We start from the raw sequence: 18,306 nt of genomic DNA on the forward strand, positions 1-18,306 counted from the left end.
GCTGTGGTACGTCATCTCGATTCATGCTATATTCATTGGACAGAATGTTATTGATATACCAGAGTTTTTATTAAAGGGGTTCCTTAACTCTTCCTTTGGGTTTTGTATTCATTCTGGATGAGGCAACGGAATTTAATCTTGGCTTTTTATACAGTGGCTAGTTAAATTCATATGAAGCTTAATGCAATTTTAATTTTTTTGTTTAAAATGAAAATGACTTTATTGGTCTTTCATTCTTTTGGAGTAAAACATTTTATTTTGAGCGCTATTAATGCAGTAATTGAGGCATAACCGGGGTATAACGTCTAAGTAGGGTTTTTTTTTAGCTTAACTCGTTTAGTGAGATGGATTGGATGGATAGATTATCTCTTTGGCACATCAAGAATCCTTCTGGTTAAAGATGCAATGCTTATCATTCTGACCTATTTTCCACACAATTATAGAAATCTTATAGCGCAACTAATTCCCCAAACAATGAATTATTCAACAAAGCCTGGGCAACCAGGCCCCCTGCTCCAGTTTTTGACAGCACTGTCACTGCTTCCAATGCGCGTGTCCGCTTAAGGGCGTGCGCACTCCCGTCCCAGCAGGAAATATGGCGGCGCTCATGACTTTAAGTCAGGTAAAGCAACAACTCCTTTACCTTATAAAATCGATCATAAGCGTTTAATGATATGTATTTTTAACGACAATGTCAGTATATATCCCTCGTTATGCTACTTTCTAAGCGATGTCACGGTGTGTGGTGGTCGTAGAAACAGCCTTTTGTTGTCAATTGACTTGGTGAACGTCTACCAGATGAAGCCTATAGCATGCCGTAGGCAGGGGACTATTACATTGGTAGTGGGAAATAAATACGTAAATAACCTATGTACGTGACCAGCCCTAGTACTCTACAGAGTATTTTCACTACTCTGATCTCTCTTAATCGAAGGTTGTATATTCCATCAGATACTTTAATGGGAATGTGTCGTCTGCTATTAAGTTAGCTCTATAGTGAACGTCAAAGTTGGCCTGTCTAAGGGGACACTCACACGTCCCTCGTTTCACTGTGTTTACTTCAACAGTTATCGAGCGGAAACCCGGTATATGACAACTATTTCCGACAGGTAATGTCGTCTGCCTTATGTTTACCTTTTTGAGATAGGCCAGATATCTTAGGCTTTGTGTTGATGATCTGCCCAGCTGTACTCAAACAGGAGTAGCCTTTTACGCTACTGGACAAACAAAGCAATGTAAACCATAACTGTGCATCGCTTAAGGTTGACCGTGGAAACACAGGACAAATATCAGCTGGGGATGCAGCTCAATTCCTTAAGAAGTCGGGGCTGTCCGACAGTACACTTGGAAAGGTACAATTTAACAATTGAGTTGGAAAACGGAAGTACATATCTGAATTGCACAATGTCTTATTAACCCAATGTTTGTTTATGATATGATAGATTTGGGATTTGGCTGATTCGGAACGAAAAGGCTATTTGGACAAGAGGGTAATGTGATTACCAGATTTATTTGATAAAAATGGCTGTGAAATTGTTATGTGGTGTGATGCTGATGTTAGCATACTAACTGACTACCAAGCTCTTCCCCAGGGTTTCTTCATAGCTCTCAGGCTTGTGGCTTCGGCACAGGGCGGCAACGACATTAGCCTCAACAACCTCAACCAAACGCTAGCTCCTCCCAAGTTTGTGAGTAATAAGTGCATTGCTTGATTTCACAATATCAAAAGGGTGTGCATTCCTCAAAGAGCTGCGTGTGATATTCACAACGTATTCAGTAGTTCTAATTGAGTCTTGGATTGGGCTAGCTTCAACGATGTTAATACATTGTTTTGCAGAAGGACACTGGTAGTCCATTAGCGAGCCTATCCCCAGTACCAACAACACAAACAGACTCGCAGTGGGCAATACGGGTGAGTAAAGCACTTGGAGACACAGTGTTCCCAATGAATACCGAGATGCTCTTCACATAAAACAGTGTTTTGGTTTTATTCCAGCCTGACGAAAAAGGGAAATTTGATGGTATCTTTGAAAGTCTGTTGCCAGTCAACGGCCTCCTACCAGGGGATAAGGTCAAACCCGTGCTCATAAACTCCAAGCTACCTCTGGAAGTGTTGGGAAAGGTATTTGTGTCCATAAACCGTCTTTACCATTTTTAGTTTTAGTAAAATTGTGATTGACATATTCAAACGTTGTATTCTCTCTTTTAGATTTGGGAAATTAGTGATGTCGACCAGGATGGGCAGCTGGACAAAGAGGAGTTTTCTGTGGTAAGACGTCGCATCATTGCACTACTGTTTCAGGAGTCGGGAGTCTCCCGGGCGCTCTCGTCCACGGCTCATGGTGTGTTTCCAAAAGCTGTCTTGCACCTGCGTCCTTGACCCGTGTGTCTCCCTCTTACGGAAACCAGGCCATGCATCTGGTCTACCGAGCCATGGAGCAGGAGCCCGTCCCGGCCACCTTGCCCTCCAACCTCATCCCGCCGTCCAAGAGGAGGAAGTCTGGCATGAAGTTGGCGGGCGCCGTGGCCGTGCTGCCCGGTCTGTTCGGGATGTCCCTCTCCTCGGCTCCGTCGCCCCTGAAGGAGACCCTGCGGCCCACCCCCTCCCTGAGTGCCGTCGCTTCCCTGGGAACGCCCACCAGCGGCCTCTCGCCTAAGCACTCCTTCAAGTCCAGTCCACAGCAGGTGTTGGTCAATATTAGCTTAGCCGTGAGCTTTGCTCAAAGTGTTGTCTTTACGCAATCTAACATATGGTTTTGGTCTCTTAGTCCCATATTTACCTTTCTCGTTTACAATACAAAACCAAGGAATGGCAAATGTTATGACATTGTTAATTTTACTGGTAGCTATAGAACTATCGTTATAACAGTAACAGCTTCACACTTAACTATTAGGCTATTCATTGAGAAGTCCATTGTATTTATGCTGATATCTGAATTGGAAAAGTCAATCTAGCCAATTTGTAGTTTTGATTGTGGTTGCTAGTTTCTGTTGAGCCAGCTCAATGAAACCAAAAGTAAACTAGGAAACACATTCATTACTTCACATTGCATTGCTAATACATACTTTGAAGTTTAGAGCCTGTTTCCCAGCTGCACCCTGGCAGCGTATTATGATCAAACAAGCACGTCCAGTATCCAATCCATTTTTGAGAGCTAATGGCCGGACTTGTTTGGCCACATTGTTGTGAGCAGCGACCACTATGTATCACTGGACACCATGCAGTTGCTGCAGGGCTCTGTGTTTACGCTCAGTAGTTCTGTTGGAGGGGGAAGAACAGAAGGAATGACAGCTCTTCACTCCTGACTGATTCCCTAATGAGGGCAGATGGTTGTCATCGAGCCACCATTTCCTAATCTCTCGACCCTCATTCACATCCTCATTCCTCATTCCATGCATTTGTCCACATTGTCTTCCCTGTCATGCTACCCTGGCCCTTTTACAGCCATTTTTCGAGCAAAACATTTTTTTTTGTGTTTTGCTCCATACCCTTAGACAAAAGACTGCAATATATAAATATAAGTTAAATATATAAAACTGCTTCATGACGCAAAGATACAGAAATATGACAAATTATAACAAATCACTTGCATTACTGGTTTACATTTTCATGACACACGTAACGCGTGTTTTGGGTACTGCAGCAGATGCGGGTCTTCATACCCTTTTGTGTGTCGTCTGTGTCCTCAGACCTCCTCCGTGAACTGGGTGGTCCCGCTGGCAGACAGGGGGCGCTACGACGACCTCTTCCTCAAAACGGACACAGACATGGACGGCCTGGTCACTGGTACGGAGGTCATAGAGATCTTCATGCTGTCCAGCCTGCCCCAGACCATGCTGGCCCAGATATGGTGAGGCCTGTGACGATTTGAACCGAGTCTAGTACCAGGACTGATGCAACACCATCTCATTGTGATGTAGTTGAAATGATACTGCTTTTGTTGGCTCCATTTCAAAAGTATCTTTTATCGGAATATGCTAGCTGTTCAGTGGAACAGCCTGGCATAGTGTTTTGAGACCCATTCAACCCAGGGGTAACTTTGGATAGGAGTTTAACACACAAGACCCATATTGAAAAGATGGCAAAGGTGAGCACACTCCTCCGCCAGCTCACCAGCATGAGACAGGATGCAGGTCCAAGCACCCGACCCTCTACAGCACCCACTCTCTGCTACTCTACTAGTGAGTACGCCTGTTCAGTATGGGGAAGATCGGCGCTAGGGAAAGGCATAAACTTGACCGGGTCACTCTACCGCACCAGCTTTGTTTAAAGAAGTAGGCAAGCATATTCTGACGTAGGTTACGAAAGAAGAAGAAGAGAAAGAGGTACTATTGCTCAAAAAGTGGCTGACGGTTGCCGAGTTTCCTTCGATGCTACTTGAAAATGTATAATTTATCAACAATTTGAAGAATAAAACAAGATGCAAACTTGTAGGTGTGTACAGATGAATAGGGAAGTGAGGATTGCGCAGCCTTGAAAAATGACGGTGGGGAGGTATTGACCTGCGGAAGTCTGGCCCACCAAGAATGGCATTATGCTTACAATGGAGTTTCTCCCTAGTCGCTGATCACATGACACGATTTACACGGAGACTCCAGGTACCACGGTGTACAACAAGGGTTTAATCGTTGCACTGTAAGAACACACGGCTATCCCGTACGTTGCGCACGGACGGGCGACTGAAACGTGATGCAGGTGTCGGGTGTTAGCCGGCGGCGGGAACACGGAGTCACCAGGTCCTCTGCCGCTCTCCCCAGGGGCCTGGCGGACACCAAGCAGATGGGCAAGCTGAGCAGGGAGCAGTTCTCCCTGGCCATGTACCTGATCCAGCAGAAGGTCAGCCAGGGCACGGACCCCCCGCAGAGCCTCACCCCGGACATGATCCCCCCGTCGGAGCGGAGCGCGCCCGCGGCCGCCGGCCCCGTGAGTCCCCCCGCGGCCCTCTGTCGCTGGCCTCACCGGCCCACGCTTTAGTCGTCGTTGAAATCAACACGTTTGTATTGGAGTCTGTTCTTGGCTGTTATCCAACGGCCTGATGGCTTTTGGATGCAATGAAGATCACTAAACTCGATGATCACCTGATTTTAAGGCATACTTTAGAAAAGGTAATTGTCACGTGCCCTATGAACTGAACATAGCATCATATGCAGAGCTCGTTAAGATCCCTGGTTAATGGGTCTTCTATCTTGGTGGTATGAATATTAAATGTGACTCCATGTCATATTCGTATCGTATTCAGTTTGAATCAGTGGTTTTAGAGCAAATACTCAAAGTACAATATTGACATTGAACCAAACTACGAAATATCTTGTGTTATTATCTATAATACCACAAGATATTTCCATGTATAATATAATGAAAATATCTTGTACATAAAGATATATGGTTAGGTGTGTCTGTGTAGCTGTTAGAGGACACATTTGTACTATTATGTACTATTTACTACTATTTCAGCTCAATAACAGTCCTAGTTTAAGTTCAATTAAGCCAGAGTGATAAATTGCAACTCTCAATATATTACAACTGTGGTAAATATATTGGCTATAAACTGTCTTGTTCCAAAACTTGTAACATTTCTCTTTTTAAATGTTAAAGTTCTGCTACTTTCCACCTGCATTCTTCTGCTTTGCTTTGCCAACAACAAATTATTCTTCCGCCCCTGCTTTCTTTCTCTCTGGGATCTCTAAGACCTACGCTGGTTTCATGTCTGCTGTGGGACCTGAGCTTGGCGCCTTTGCTCATCTGCGCAGAGTGAGTAATTGCCCTGTTCTCCACGTGGAGGCGCTGTTGCACCTGTTGTTTTCACCAGCACCAATATGGTCCAAGCAGAAAGTGCTTTGCATTGTAAGCAACGTTTTTGCGTGGAATGCAAAACAAAATAAATCTGCTTCTCCTAGTGAATCTTAGTGTGGGCGAAGAAACTTGGGTGTATTATTGTTGCATTGTACTTGCGTATGTAGAGGGCTTGTACATCATGACGTCACATTGAAATGACCGCAGACATTAATCTTCGAATGATTTGATATTAACGGTAGATATTGTTGTGTTTTGAAACTGCCAGTGTTTCTCATGCGAGATGTAGTAAAACAACGTTTTCATCAGCCTAGGTTATGACATATTTACAATGATTATGATTTAACAGTACCGGTACTCTCTTGAGCTCTCAATATGTGAGTGCCTGCCAATAAAAAAATCCCATGATGTATTCTGATCTACAAGCCCTGTAGTAGTTTCAGCTTTCACTGAAATGTGGTGAGGCGTTTCACTATTTATTGTCAAATGCTTCCACCTGCTGGTACTGCGAAAGCCTCTCTTCGCAGTATCAGCGAAGAGAGGCTTTTCAATAAAGTTGATTATTGGATTGTCCAAAAAAGATTCAAGTAACTGGTATCTTTATAAAACAAACAAGTGTATTCTTATCTTGGCTAAATCGAGCACTATTATTGCTTTTAGTTTTTTATGGTAATTTTTTAGTAATCAATTGTGAACTGATTGTTTTTAAACTATTTATGTTGATTTAGCCTTTTGCAGTATTACTACTTTCTTGAATCCTCTTAATATGTCAGCGTATTGGCAACAAAAAATCTAAAGCTTAATGATCTAAAGCTTAGTCTTGTGGGAATCCACCCAAGCATTTGCTTTCGAGCCTTCCAATAGAATTCACTCATTGTGATCATACATCAAAGTGGGGTCACCCCGTTAAACCCAAAACGACCAGATGTTGACTCATCTCGGATAACACTTTCCACTGAGGACCTGTCCTCCTCCCGGCCTGGGTGAGAACCCTCGCTGGGTCTCCTACGTCAGTCCTGTGTGGGAATGGGTCTGATCCCCTGACTTGTTGTGTCTAGGCTCCGTTTCCTTCCTGTCCCACGTGTTCGGCAGCGGGGAGCTCCTCTCGTCCCGGCTCGGCTGGCCATCATTAACCTGCTGTCATTCTTTCCTTGCCCCCCCCCCCCCTCCTATCTCCCTCTATCTGTGTTCAGCTCTTCCCCTTTGCACCCTTCTTATCTGCTGAAAACCTTTTTTCGCTTTGTTTTCCTTGCCGCCATAACCTTTCTTCCCTCGCTCTCATGACCTCTACTTTCCGCCACACACACACACACACACACACACACACACACACACACACACACACACACACACACACACACACACACACACACACACACACACACACACACACACAGAGAGAGCCCCGTCAGTCACCTCAACCCCCTTTTCTCCAGCCATTGCCAACCTTCATCGATCTTCAACCATTTCATGTGGCAATATGTCGTCAAAAGAGGTTAAATTCCCATCCTCCTCACAGCACCGCCAGTGAATTAAGCCTCGTTTCAAAACTGAAAGGGCGCCCTCTTGTGTTGGAAAATAAATGTCATTCAATAATAAGCGTGGGAGAGAAGGGGAACATGACCTAACTTGTCAGTTAATGTTTCTTTGATGAATCAAATTCATATGGATTACACCCAATAACAAACCCAGTTACCACTCTCCTGTTCCTCCCTCCCCACCTCAGGACAGCAACAGTTCCAGCGGCTCAGCCGACCTGACGGGCATCAAAGAACTGGACGACCTCAGCCAGGAAATAGCTCAGCTGCAGAGGTGAACCCCCCCCCCCCTCCCCCCCCTGCCTGAGCTGCAGCAGGCAGAAGAATGGCTCTGTTTCCTTGTCTTCCTCGTAGCCAGGGCTCAGGAGAGGCCGCTGCACGCTACACTAGGCTCGCCCTGACCAGGGGCTGCCCAGATGGACTAGTGCAGCCAAATGTCCCTCTTGCATTCCTGACTGTCAGGTTTTTTTGTTTATCTAATAGGCCGCCAGGAAGCCGAAACAATGTGGTATAGTTGCGTGCTTTGAAAATCCTATGCAACATGTGAGTGTAGCCCATTCAGAGTACAGCCAGCCTCTACAGTTTATAAGAGTAAACTGTTCTTGTCTTTGAATGTCGTGCCACCGATTAACAGACTGTCACCTCACACACACGCGGGCAGAATGGATATGACTTACAGAGAACTTGGGTTCCAGAGAACCAACGTATTTTTGGTTTGTGCATAGTTGCACCCGGTTGTTGTGACAGGGTGTTAAACCACGACAGGTAGGTGTTACAACAACCTACCTCGTCCACAGTCACAACTATTATAGCGATGCCTTCCCCTTGCACGAAAGGTATTTTTGTTTCGGTTTCCACACACGGCTCCAAACATCTCTCAAAGCCCCATACAGACCCTAATCCAATCATAACCCGGCCTTTTCATGTGTTTGACAGGGACAAGTACGTCCTGGAGCTAGAGATCAGAGAGAAGGAGGAAGCCATCAGACAACAGAACACTGAGGTTCAGGTAAGGCTGGACGTGACGCGACCCGCCGATGCGGCACTATGAAACTAACCCTTACAAATCAGTGCAGACAATCAGAGCGGCTGAAATGCCGCTCTGATACGTTTTGTTAGGGTTGGCTTCATAGTGCCGCCTTGGCTTCAGTGGTTTAATCCATAATGACTTTCATTATGAATTAAACAGGAGTGTTATTATGAAGCTAACCCCTTCATAGGGTTGGCTTCATAATGGTTTCATTTCACCCTCTCCCTCCCCCCCATGGTACCGGTCTCTTCAAATAACGGCAAATGCGGTTCATGTTTGATAACTGAATCCATAAAAAGAAAAAGCTTTGAAATTATAAATCATATAAAGAAAAGAAAAAAAAAAAAAATGAAATGAAAGCTGTGCTTTAACGAGAGAACCACGGCCCGCCGCCCCCCTAACCCAACGACCCGGCTCCGTGCGGCCCCCCCTAACCCAACGGCCCGGCTCATGTGCGGCCCCTTCTCCTCAGGAGATGCAGGTGGACCTGGACCGGGAGAACGGCACCCTGCAGGACGCCGAGTCCCAGAAGCAGGACGCTAAGGAGAGGCTGGAGGAGATGGACCAGCAGCGCTCCAAGCTGGAGGGGATGCTGAACGACGTGAAGGTCAAGTGCCAGGACGAGTCCCAGACGGTGAGAGGCAGCGGGGCTGCTCATACGCCCTCCGCTGGAGGCAGGCTGCATGAATGGAGGCCTTTGTGGGGGCTCCATATGGGAGAATGTTGGGTATCCCTGCACAATAAGGGAACATTAATCCGCCATGAGTTAATGTTAGTTACTGCAGTGATAGGCATTGTTGTGTCGCATAAGCATAGGGGTATGAGCAAGGGGTTTGGGTTAGGGTGAGGTTTTGTATTGTGGTTAATTTCTTAGCAATAGTTACTCTAGTTTCATTGGCACACCATTCTTAGGGTTAACGGCTAATAACACCTTATAAATACTGTTCAAACCATATTGAATAATGTAAAAATCACTATCTTAGTTAACATGAACACAAATGATTACTAGAACCTTAGTTAAATGGTAATTCATTGTAAGTTAATGCTTTTTGCGGCATTTACTAATGTTAAATGGTTGCTTTATGTACTCTTATTGTAAAGCGTTCCCCAATATTTTTCTACAATTGAAGGCGGCATTATGTAATGCATGTCGTATTCATACTACTTGTAAAGTCATTTGTATCACAATTACTTCACACCGTCACACATGTTATTCCCCGGTGCATACCAAAAGGTAATTCTTTATTTAAAGGGAATCTGCTGATCTGACTCGAACCTCCACCACCGCCTCCCCCTCTCCCCGCCCAGATCGCGTCCCTGCAGAGCCAGATCCGCTCCCAGGAGCTGGACCTGCGGAGCCAGGAGGACGAGATGGGTCGCACCAAGGGGGAGCTGAGCCGGCTGCAGGAGGAGGAGGCCCTGCTGGGCCAGAACCTGCTGTCGGGGCGCGTCCAGCTGGACAGCATCACCAAGTCCCTGAGGGCCACCCAGGACGAGCTCAACCAGGTCAGACCCCTCCTCCACCCAGCCACCGGGCCAATCTTAAAGGATGGACCCACTGCGACTCCGTTGACCGATTCATGGCAGCTTTCAGCAGCACTCTTGACCAAATCACAATATAAACGCCTCATTCATGAATTTCGAATGTGTGAACACTGTTACTTTCGTTAAAATGATTGCGGTTGGCACCCCTTGGCCACATTACACACGTTCTCCCCCGTAAGTTGACTCCTTTTTCTCAGCAGTCGAGTTTCATCCTTTTAAAAGTTTGCTTTGCTCCGTTCACGCACAAACCAAGCTCACACTACAGCTCTGTGCCAAGTGGGCACAGCTCAGACGGAACGGAGAACGGGGAAGGTCGTCCCTTTATATATACTGCAAAGGAATTGGACAGTGAAGTGTACTTCAGGGGGCATTGTTGTTGTTAACCGCCCGCGGCTCGGATACAACGCAGACCTGAACGCGACCTTCCGATTCCTCCCTGTAGTAGGCCTAGAGCAAGCCAACCGCTGCCTCCTCTGCACCTCCCCGTCCACAACTGAGTCAACGCGTCTCCTCTAAAACACCATCCGCTCTATCCTTGTCCTCTACCCCAGGCCCGCAGCAAACTCACTCAGATCCAGGACAGCCAGCTGGAGGTGACCAAGGGCATCGAGCAGTACGACCGCGCGCTCACCAACGGCGGCAGCATGACCAACCTGGCGGACGACGTCCTCCCGGAGAAGGAGAACGGGGCCTTCAGAGGGACGGTGAGGAAGAGGAGGAGGACGGGGGGGGAGGAGGACGGGGAAGAGGGGACAGGGGACCAGGGGGGGCTGGTGGCGGGCGATGTCCTCCCGGCGGGAGAAGGAGAACGGGGCCTTCAGAGGGACGGTGAGGAAGAGGAAGGAGGAGGACGGGGGACAGGGGACCAGGGGGGGTCGTGGCGGGCGACGTCCCCCCGGAGGGAGTAGGAGAACGGGGCCTCAGAGGGACGGTGAGGAGGTGGACAGGGGGAGGGGGGGGGGTGCGATTGACGTCAGTGCTGTAGTGAATGCCCGGCCGTTCACGGTGACCGGCTCAGCCCTCTGCACCTGTTGGAACATTTTAGCGACCGCCGCCGTAGGAAAGAAGGTCCACTAATCTTTCCCCTTCATTCTCCCGGCTTTTTCCGGGAGAATGTTGGCGCTCAGGTTGGGCTTCCACCCGGCTCTCTATTGGCTGACGTGGCCGTCGGATATTCGCTCCGTGTCACGCCAGCACCACAAGCCAACACATTAATTGTCACACTGCTAATTATGTAGCACATCAAAGAGCAGGGTGCTTAAAAAACTCGGATTCCAATGTATGACCAGTCTGAATGGAACAGGTATTTTAAACGGACGGTTAACACATGAACATACTTTGTACAAGAACATTTTAATTGGCCACCTGAGCAAACGGCGAAAGTGTGATTGTTGTTGAGAAGTGCACAAAAGTGTTTTTCCATTCAGGGCATACTCCTTTTAATCTCTTTTTTTGTTTTGCGCATCCTTTAAGCCAATACAAGCTCACTGTTTGTCTTGAGGTGATTCGTTCACCATTGTAATGGCTTTAATTATTAGACCGTTTCATAACAATAACTTCATAACTTTTCGCGTCTCTAGGCGGATTCCTTCAAGTCTCGGATAGCCATGTTCAACAGCAGCAACGGGCCCCGGGACACCTCCAGTGACCCCTTCCAGACCGAAGACCCCTTCAAGGCCGACTCCTTTCAAGGTCTGAGCCCCTCGAATCCACCCTTAGTTCCTCAGCAGTGCTCATTTTAGAACCGCGAGACCTACACCGGAACCCTGGCTAACAGCCATCAGCACACTCACATCTATACCTGATGGGGGACAAATGGGTTTCACTTGGTGATCTTGGATGAAGTTGACGTTATTTTCTTATATTTAAAAGGTCGAAAGTCTCTTGCTGTGTTTGGATACCGGGGCATGTTATCTTAGGCCGGCTTGGTGCGTGGTTGGTATAGTTTATCCTCCTACATTGAAGACCTGATGGACCTGATATGATGGCCCATTGTCTCATCTGAATTCAATGTGACGTAAGGTTTGCCCTTAAAAGGGTGTGAAATTATAGTGGGTAAGAGTACAACGTAGTTTAAGTTCATGATTACCATTGATGACCAATACAATTCACATTCTAAAAAGACGAACCAAGTTGTTTTTTTGTTGAGATTTCAAACCATATGACGCCGTCACTGGCTTGATCCTCGTCACCTTTGCGTTTTTAGATGCTTTCGGGGGAGATCCGTTCAAAGCCACCGACCCCTTCAAAGGAACATCCTCCGAAGACTTCTTCAAAAAGACGGACAAGTCGGACCTGTTTGCGTCGTCGGACCCGTTCGGGAGGAAACCCACCCCCCCGCTCAAGGTACAACAACTGTCGAGTGACTGGGTCCTATTGGTTCAAAGGACCTCAGGGGCATTTTAAGTGTTGGTCATGCATCGCTCAATATGAATGGGAGACCATAGATTGTGAAAATGTTGAGTCCCATTTATTTTCCTTTTTCTCTCAGCCGCCCGCCTTCGGTGGTGCTGACCTGTTCAGGTCCAACAGCCCCAAGGCAAAAGAACCAGGTACCGTCATGATCATATCCCTGCAGACACGCACGTTCTAAAAGGCTAAAGCTCCTACTACAAATACTTGTGGGAGCTGGTATGAATTCTGACTAGTTTATGTTTAATCTAAGTTACACCGGTAAAGTGCTTCACCAGCGACCATTCAGTTACATTGAATTTAAAAAAAAAAGAAAAAGAAAAAAAGAGCTGTCAATTCATGAATGAAAGGTCACGCTTAACATGGCAATAAAACGCCCGACTAGAGGGATCAAGCTAACCGCTGGGATTCCTTGGGTGTCAAAGGGACATTACAGTTCACCACAACAAGGTGAACGGGATGTATGCCGTTACAGGCCATCAAGGTCCCCGCAGTCAAATGGTCATGTGTCCTGCAGTACAGGGCCTGTGTGTTTGAGCACCAACAGTTGATGTATAGAGGAAGCACTCATGCTGAAGGGGACAGGGGGGCAAGGGGGAAGAGGGAGAGGGAGAGGAAATTGCACTCATGACGTTTGTACATTTCTATTGAATCTTTAGTAATAGGGAGAGTGGTAGCTGACGTAGGAACCCGTATTTAAATCCTGCAACAGCGGGTCCTACACGTGCATGCTTACCCAGCAAGCTCTCCAGGTGCACATGGATCAGTTCTAGTCGACACACGGACGCGTCCCGGATGCCAGACCTAGCCTATTCCACTGTTCCTCGCTTCAATGTCCTCCTTTTTCCCTGTAAGAACCGGTGTACTTTTCCCTCGGTGACCAAAGCAGGAAATTGGCGGCAAAATGTGGGAAAATCACTTAAATTGCGCAACCCGGTCTCAAAGAAGCACTGATGCTGTGCCACAGTGTCTGGGTGACGTGTTGGATTTAGACGTTGGTCGGGGGGGGGGTGGGGGGGAAGGGTGGGGGGGGTCATTAGGGGTCACGCCATTTTTACTCTCCGTGGCTTCATTTTTTCCTGTGGTGCAGGGCTATTTTTAGTCCGGTACCTACGCATTTAACTGCTGGACGACTAAAAATACCCCCCCCCTCCTCCATATCCCTGGAAAAACAGGAGGTTTGCTGGAGCCAAGCACAACAGAAACTCTGTGACTATGCCTCCCATTCTGCTTGAAGACAGCGCTTCTTTAACAAGCTTCCCTGCCCCACTCCTCCTCCTCCACCTATCCAACTCTGCTACGGCTCATTCGCTACGGGAGGGAGGGGGGGGGGTTGTTGTTGTAGCTTCGGGGAGCTAACCACCGGCCTGCGCACGTCCTAAGCTACACAGTCGTTCACCCAAACAAAGGAGCGCCTGTAGACCCCGGAGCGCGGTGCGTTTTAATGTGAAGGAAAACACTCCGCGCGTCGCACATGACTGCCACCATTTTGGTCGGCACACTAACAACAAACAGATTGTGTTACAATGGTCTGTTTTGGGTGCCCCCCCCCCCCCCCCCCCCGTTTCTGTACCACTCCAAAGTTGGCAATTTCTTCATTAAGCGGGGGGCAGGCATTCCACGCTGTTTCCAAACAACCGCCTCACAGTTCTGGTTAACAGTAGAGCGTCTCAGCCGTCTAATTAGCTAATCAGATGCACACGTCAGGTTCGGCGTAATGTTTGCTTTTTTAGGGGTTTTCTCCTCGAAATGTCATGGAAAGTGAGACCCGCCACACACACCCCCCCCCCCCCCCTGATCCCAGAATAGCACGCGGGGCCGATTTCATAACAAGCGGGGCGCAGGGATGACTTCTGAACGTGTGGTCGGCCGTGGGGTTGAACTCTCATTAAACCTCCCTTTGAGGCTCCTTCCACCGATGCATTCAGACTTTCCAAAGAGGTGCTTCACATGCTCTTGTCACAGATGCGTTCGGGAAAACGGACGCCTTCGGGAATAACTCCTTTGGAAGCAAGGGCGGTTTCGCCGACTTTACTCAGATGTCAAAGGTAAGCTCCCTGGACCTTTTTGAGTTATGATTTTTCTTTTTTCCGCTGGCATTGTAGAAGGCCAGGTTATTCATTTTGCCCACATTATGAGTGAGCTCTAAATTCCCACACCCACCCCAATGCATCACTTATAGCTTCCCCCCCCCCCTGTTATTTATAGATATTTATATAAAGAATGTTGTCCAAGGCCAGGGGCTATATATTGATGTGTGTGTGTGTGTGTGTGTGTGTGTGTGTGTGTGTGTGTGTGTGTGTGTGTGTGTGTGTGTGTGTGTGTGTGTGTGTGTGTGTGTGTGTGTGTGTGTGTGTGTGTGTGTGTGTGTGTGTGTGTGTGCACGCGCGCGCGCGCGCGCAGAAGCAGGACAACCCCGCCATGCCCCCCAAGAAAAATGTGCCTAACCGCCCAGCACCTCCCTATGGTAAGAACAGTGTGTGTGGTCCGCCTGAGTGTGAACACATCATTTGCTAAAATGGTGAATGGACTGTATTTACACAGCGACGTTGCATACCTTTCTATCACCACTCGACAGCGCTGTACAATTAATGCCTCTCGCGCGCCGTGTATGCGTATGGCCGCGCACGGACAAAGCATGGCTGTGAGCAGAGTGCTGTGTGTCTTGACCTTTGCACGGAGAGAGTCCTGAAATACCGCACACAAATCACCGTAGCAGCGCCCCCTGTGGCGAAGGGGACGCCACTGCAGCTGGTGGTTCCCTTGATTGTAAGCGTCACGGGCTGACATTGGTGCCAAGGGACGTTGGGACTAGTTTGAAGGAGGAGTGACTCACCTCCTTCGGTGCAGTTGCTGCGTTGGCCGGGGGTCTCTGCACATCAAGTCAGGTCACAAGGAAACAATAATGGAGAATTAAGCTTAGATGGATATTCAGAATGACCACTGACCACTTGATCCGCAAGGTCAGTGACTCTTTTTCTCAAGTGTATCTAACATGCCTGTACCTACGTGTACGACCCCGATATCGGCTTTTGCATTGAGAAAGTTGAATCAAACGTTCAGTCACCAAGGAAACGGGATGAGCAAATCTTAACATAGAGCAGACTCCCATCGCCCTCCTCTTTCTATTGTTGGTGTCGAAATGTTTTTTCAACAGTGGTGTCGAAAATACATTGGTTAACAAACCCAGTTATCTTGGCAGCCCATCTAATCTTATTCTAGTAGTTGTGTTGCAAGCGCCGACATTCCATCCCCTCAATCGGCATTGACAGACATGGTTGACATTATTATCGTAAAGTCAGTTATGACGGTGACATCGGCCGGTTAAGACTGAACAAGTCCGTTGACGCAGATGCTCAATGTGCTGCTTCATCGCAGCGTCGTGAAAACCCTGCATTGAATAAATGCTTTGGAGTGAGGTATGGAAAATTCTGCCCGGGTGAACGCATTGGCTCTGTTCCTCCTTTTAGTGTGTTGTGAGGTATTTCCATAATGTCCTCCACTTTACATCAAGTTTCAGAGGAAGGAAGCCTTGCTTAAGTCGTTAAAATTAAGCTCCATAGTAACAGCCACGCATACGACTATGTGAATGTTGACTGATCTGAGTCAACGGATGGCAATATTTTTAGGCCAACTACCTCTCTCACGTATAACCAACTCGCACCTGGAAACACAGATGTCTTTTTCAATCGCTAGAATATATACACTGAACCTCACTGAACAAACATGAGTTCTGTCAACAGGTTGTTTCTTGGCGTACTTCCAGTTCACAATTGCACAACCTTTGCATAGGCAGAATCTTAAAATGAGCTAAATATCCGATTCAACCCATCTTGTCACTGCTACGATCACCTGGTGGTCAATGCGACTTTTTATCGCAGAGTCATCAGGGGTCCTTTAGGCATCGGACAGGTCTTCACAGGAAGCAATCGCATCATTATTTCTTATCTGCATTTTACTGTTGTGTTTCAACGATTTCTGAGAACATGGGTGTATCTAAGTTCGAATGCTTAGTGCCCTTGACTGTGTTAAGATTGGAGAAGGAACTCCAGGTTGGACCCTTGGCGTGTGTTTTTGAAGGAATGAGCAACTGAGCACAGAGAAAGGCATTAAAGGACGTGTCTCGTCAGGCAACACTGGAGGAGCATTTCTTAGAAAGGGCAAACTGGTGGTCTCGTATGCCTTACAGCACAGTACTGTACAGTTAATAAGTCTAAAGGCACACACACACACGCACACGCACACACCCCCACCCCCCCCCCTGGCCACAGGCATGCTACATGGAAGCTCATCTTGTGTTTCATTGACGAATGTTGGGTTTCTTTCTTTTGTAATCCTTGTTAGAAGAGTTGTGTACAGCAGGTTGTCTTTGGCCCTGTGTGCTCAGTTCTGCATTGTAATTTTTCTCCTCCAGCAGGAAGTGAATACGGCGAGGTAAGATTCCCCCGAGTGTGTGGTGGTTGCCTTGAAGTGATTTGCATGCCGTCAACCTGTGCGCTTTGTAATTGAAGACAAACTGCTTGTGTGTACACATGCTTTTAGATTGGGATTTCCGTCGTAGAGTGGGTTTTAGATTGGGTAGGGTACATTAGTTCACTGAAATCAGGCACCGATATGTCCATGCACTACGTACACATGGGCCTTGTCATGAGACGGCAATCAACAAGTTACAGATGACCTTTATGAAGAAGCAACTGTTATTGTCACACAACCATGAATGAGAGGTGAAATTGAATTGGCTACATCCATTCACAATTTCTACATTCCTCTGTTTCTCCGGAGACTTGTCATGTCATTTATGTATCAAGAAAGACATTAATCATCAGCACTGTACTAATTATTGTAATTAAGGTAAAGGTTTCTCGAAGCCCTTTCTCCGCACTCTCCTCTCGGATGGAGACGTATAACAATCGACAAAAATAACAAAAGACTACATGGCAACTAGAAAGGCTACCTGACATGGATTTAAATCTACAAATAACAAGGGGACCGTCTCCATGCTCAGCCCCCCCGCGTGTGTGCTTACCTCAGTGTGGGGTCCTTGTTTTGGGTTCATCATTTCGTCATCCCGCTTCACTGCAGCAACCACCACTCTGGGACCCATGTCTCACCTCACCTCTCCCCCCCCCCCCCCCCCCCCCACAGTCTGGAAGTGAGCGGCAGCAGATGGAGTGGGCCCGGCGGGAGAGCCAGCGGGAGGAGCAGGAGAGGCAGCGGTGGCTCCGCCGCATGGAGCACGAGGACCTGGAGCGGGCCATCGCCCTCAGCAAGGCCCAGATGCCCAGCACCTAAGCCACGCTCGACGGCAGACTCCTCCTCCTCCCTCCTACTCCACCTCCGCGTTTCCCTGACTCCAGAAAACTCTTAAGACTCCTAACGCGACCGCAGACTCCTCCTCCTCCCCCCCCTCTCCTTCTCTGTTCCCTGACTCCAGACACTCTAGGACTCCGGACGTGACGGCAGACTCCCCCCCCCCCCCCTCCTCCCCCCTCTCCCTCCCCTATTCCCTGACTCCAGAGATTCTCGGCCTCCAGACTCAACGGCAGACTCAACCTCCATGTTTCCCTGACTCCAGAAACTCTAGGACTCCAGACTCGACGGCAGCCGTCCAGTGGCCGCAAAGCTCCCCCCCCCCCCCCCCCTCCTGAAACCGGCCAACCAACCAACCCACCCCCTCCCCCCTCCATCGGGTCTGTGATTGGGCCTGGTGCTTCTCCGGCCATTACTAGTCTGACTCCCGGTCAGGCTCCGCATTTAGCTCCCGGTCGAGGTTCAGCGCTTCCCAAACTACAGGACGACTATAATCAAATACAGTCCGGGGGCCACTTGATTTAAGCCTGGCTACGTCCTGTCGGAACGTAGTCATTGAATGCGACTGCAAGCTTTTGAGGCCAACTTGACGAAGACGACGGCGAGGACGACTTGCACCCAGCGCCTATTTATTGCTATTGCCGACCGCGCAGTTCTTCTTCTGATGCCTTCCCGTT

At 48.0% G+C, this 18,306-nt stretch overlaps 1 protein-coding gene across 4 annotated transcripts; it reads left to right on the forward strand.

Annotated features, from left to right (window-relative positions):
- The first annotated feature begins 84 nt into the window (after positions 1-84).
- LOC130387291 (epidermal growth factor receptor substrate 15-like 1) lies at positions 85-17,749 on the forward strand. 4 transcript variants are annotated; one of them, XM_056596307.1, is made up of 24 exons: positions 85-622; positions 1,068-1,109; positions 1,263-1,352; positions 1,443-1,490; positions 1,593-1,688; positions 1,838-1,912; positions 1,997-2,122; positions 2,210-2,269; positions 2,410-2,685; positions 3,691-3,851; positions 4,759-4,924; positions 5,690-5,752; positions 7,521-7,606; positions 8,269-8,341; positions 8,835-8,996; positions 9,671-9,868; positions 10,459-10,611; positions 11,488-11,599; positions 12,114-12,253; positions 12,399-12,459; positions 14,285-14,367; positions 14,723-14,786; positions 16,734-16,753; positions 17,465-17,749. In XM_056596307.1, exons 1-24 carry the CDS (start codon positions 596-598, stop codon positions 17,609-17,611), a joined length of 2,529 nt encoding a protein of 842 aa, XP_056452282.1. In that variant the 5' UTR covers positions 85-595; the 3' UTR covers positions 17,612-17,749. The 4 variants fall into 4 exon arrangements, with proteins under 4 accessions (XP_056452282.1, XP_056452283.1, XP_056452284.1 ...); XM_056596308.1 differs by having other exon boundaries at positions 16,737-16,753; XM_056596309.1 differs by lacking the exon at positions 5,690-5,752.
- The last annotated feature ends 557 nt before the right edge of the window (positions 17,750-18,306 follow it).

This window comes from Gadus chalcogrammus, chromosome 8, assembly GCF_026213295.1.
Source record: "Gadus chalcogrammus isolate NIFS_2021 chromosome 8, NIFS_Gcha_1.0, whole genome shotgun sequence".
In the NCBI taxonomy this organism is placed as follows: domain Eukaryota; kingdom Metazoa; phylum Chordata; class Actinopteri; order Gadiformes; family Gadidae; genus Gadus; species Gadus chalcogrammus.

Bases quoted from the DNA above. Each gene is read 5' to 3' on its own strand.
- LOC130387291 (XM_056596307.1), top strand. From the start codon at position 596: ATGGCGGCGCTCATGACTTTAAGTCAG. The intron at 2,686-3,690 runs GTGTTGGTCAAT...CTGTGTCCTCAG, and splicing joins TCAAGTCCAGTCCACAGCAG to ACCTCCTCCGTGAACTGGGT. The intron at 14,787-16,733 runs GTAAGAACAGTG...TTTCTCCTCCAG, and splicing joins CCGCCCAGCACCTCCCTATG to CAGGAAGTGAATACGGCGAG.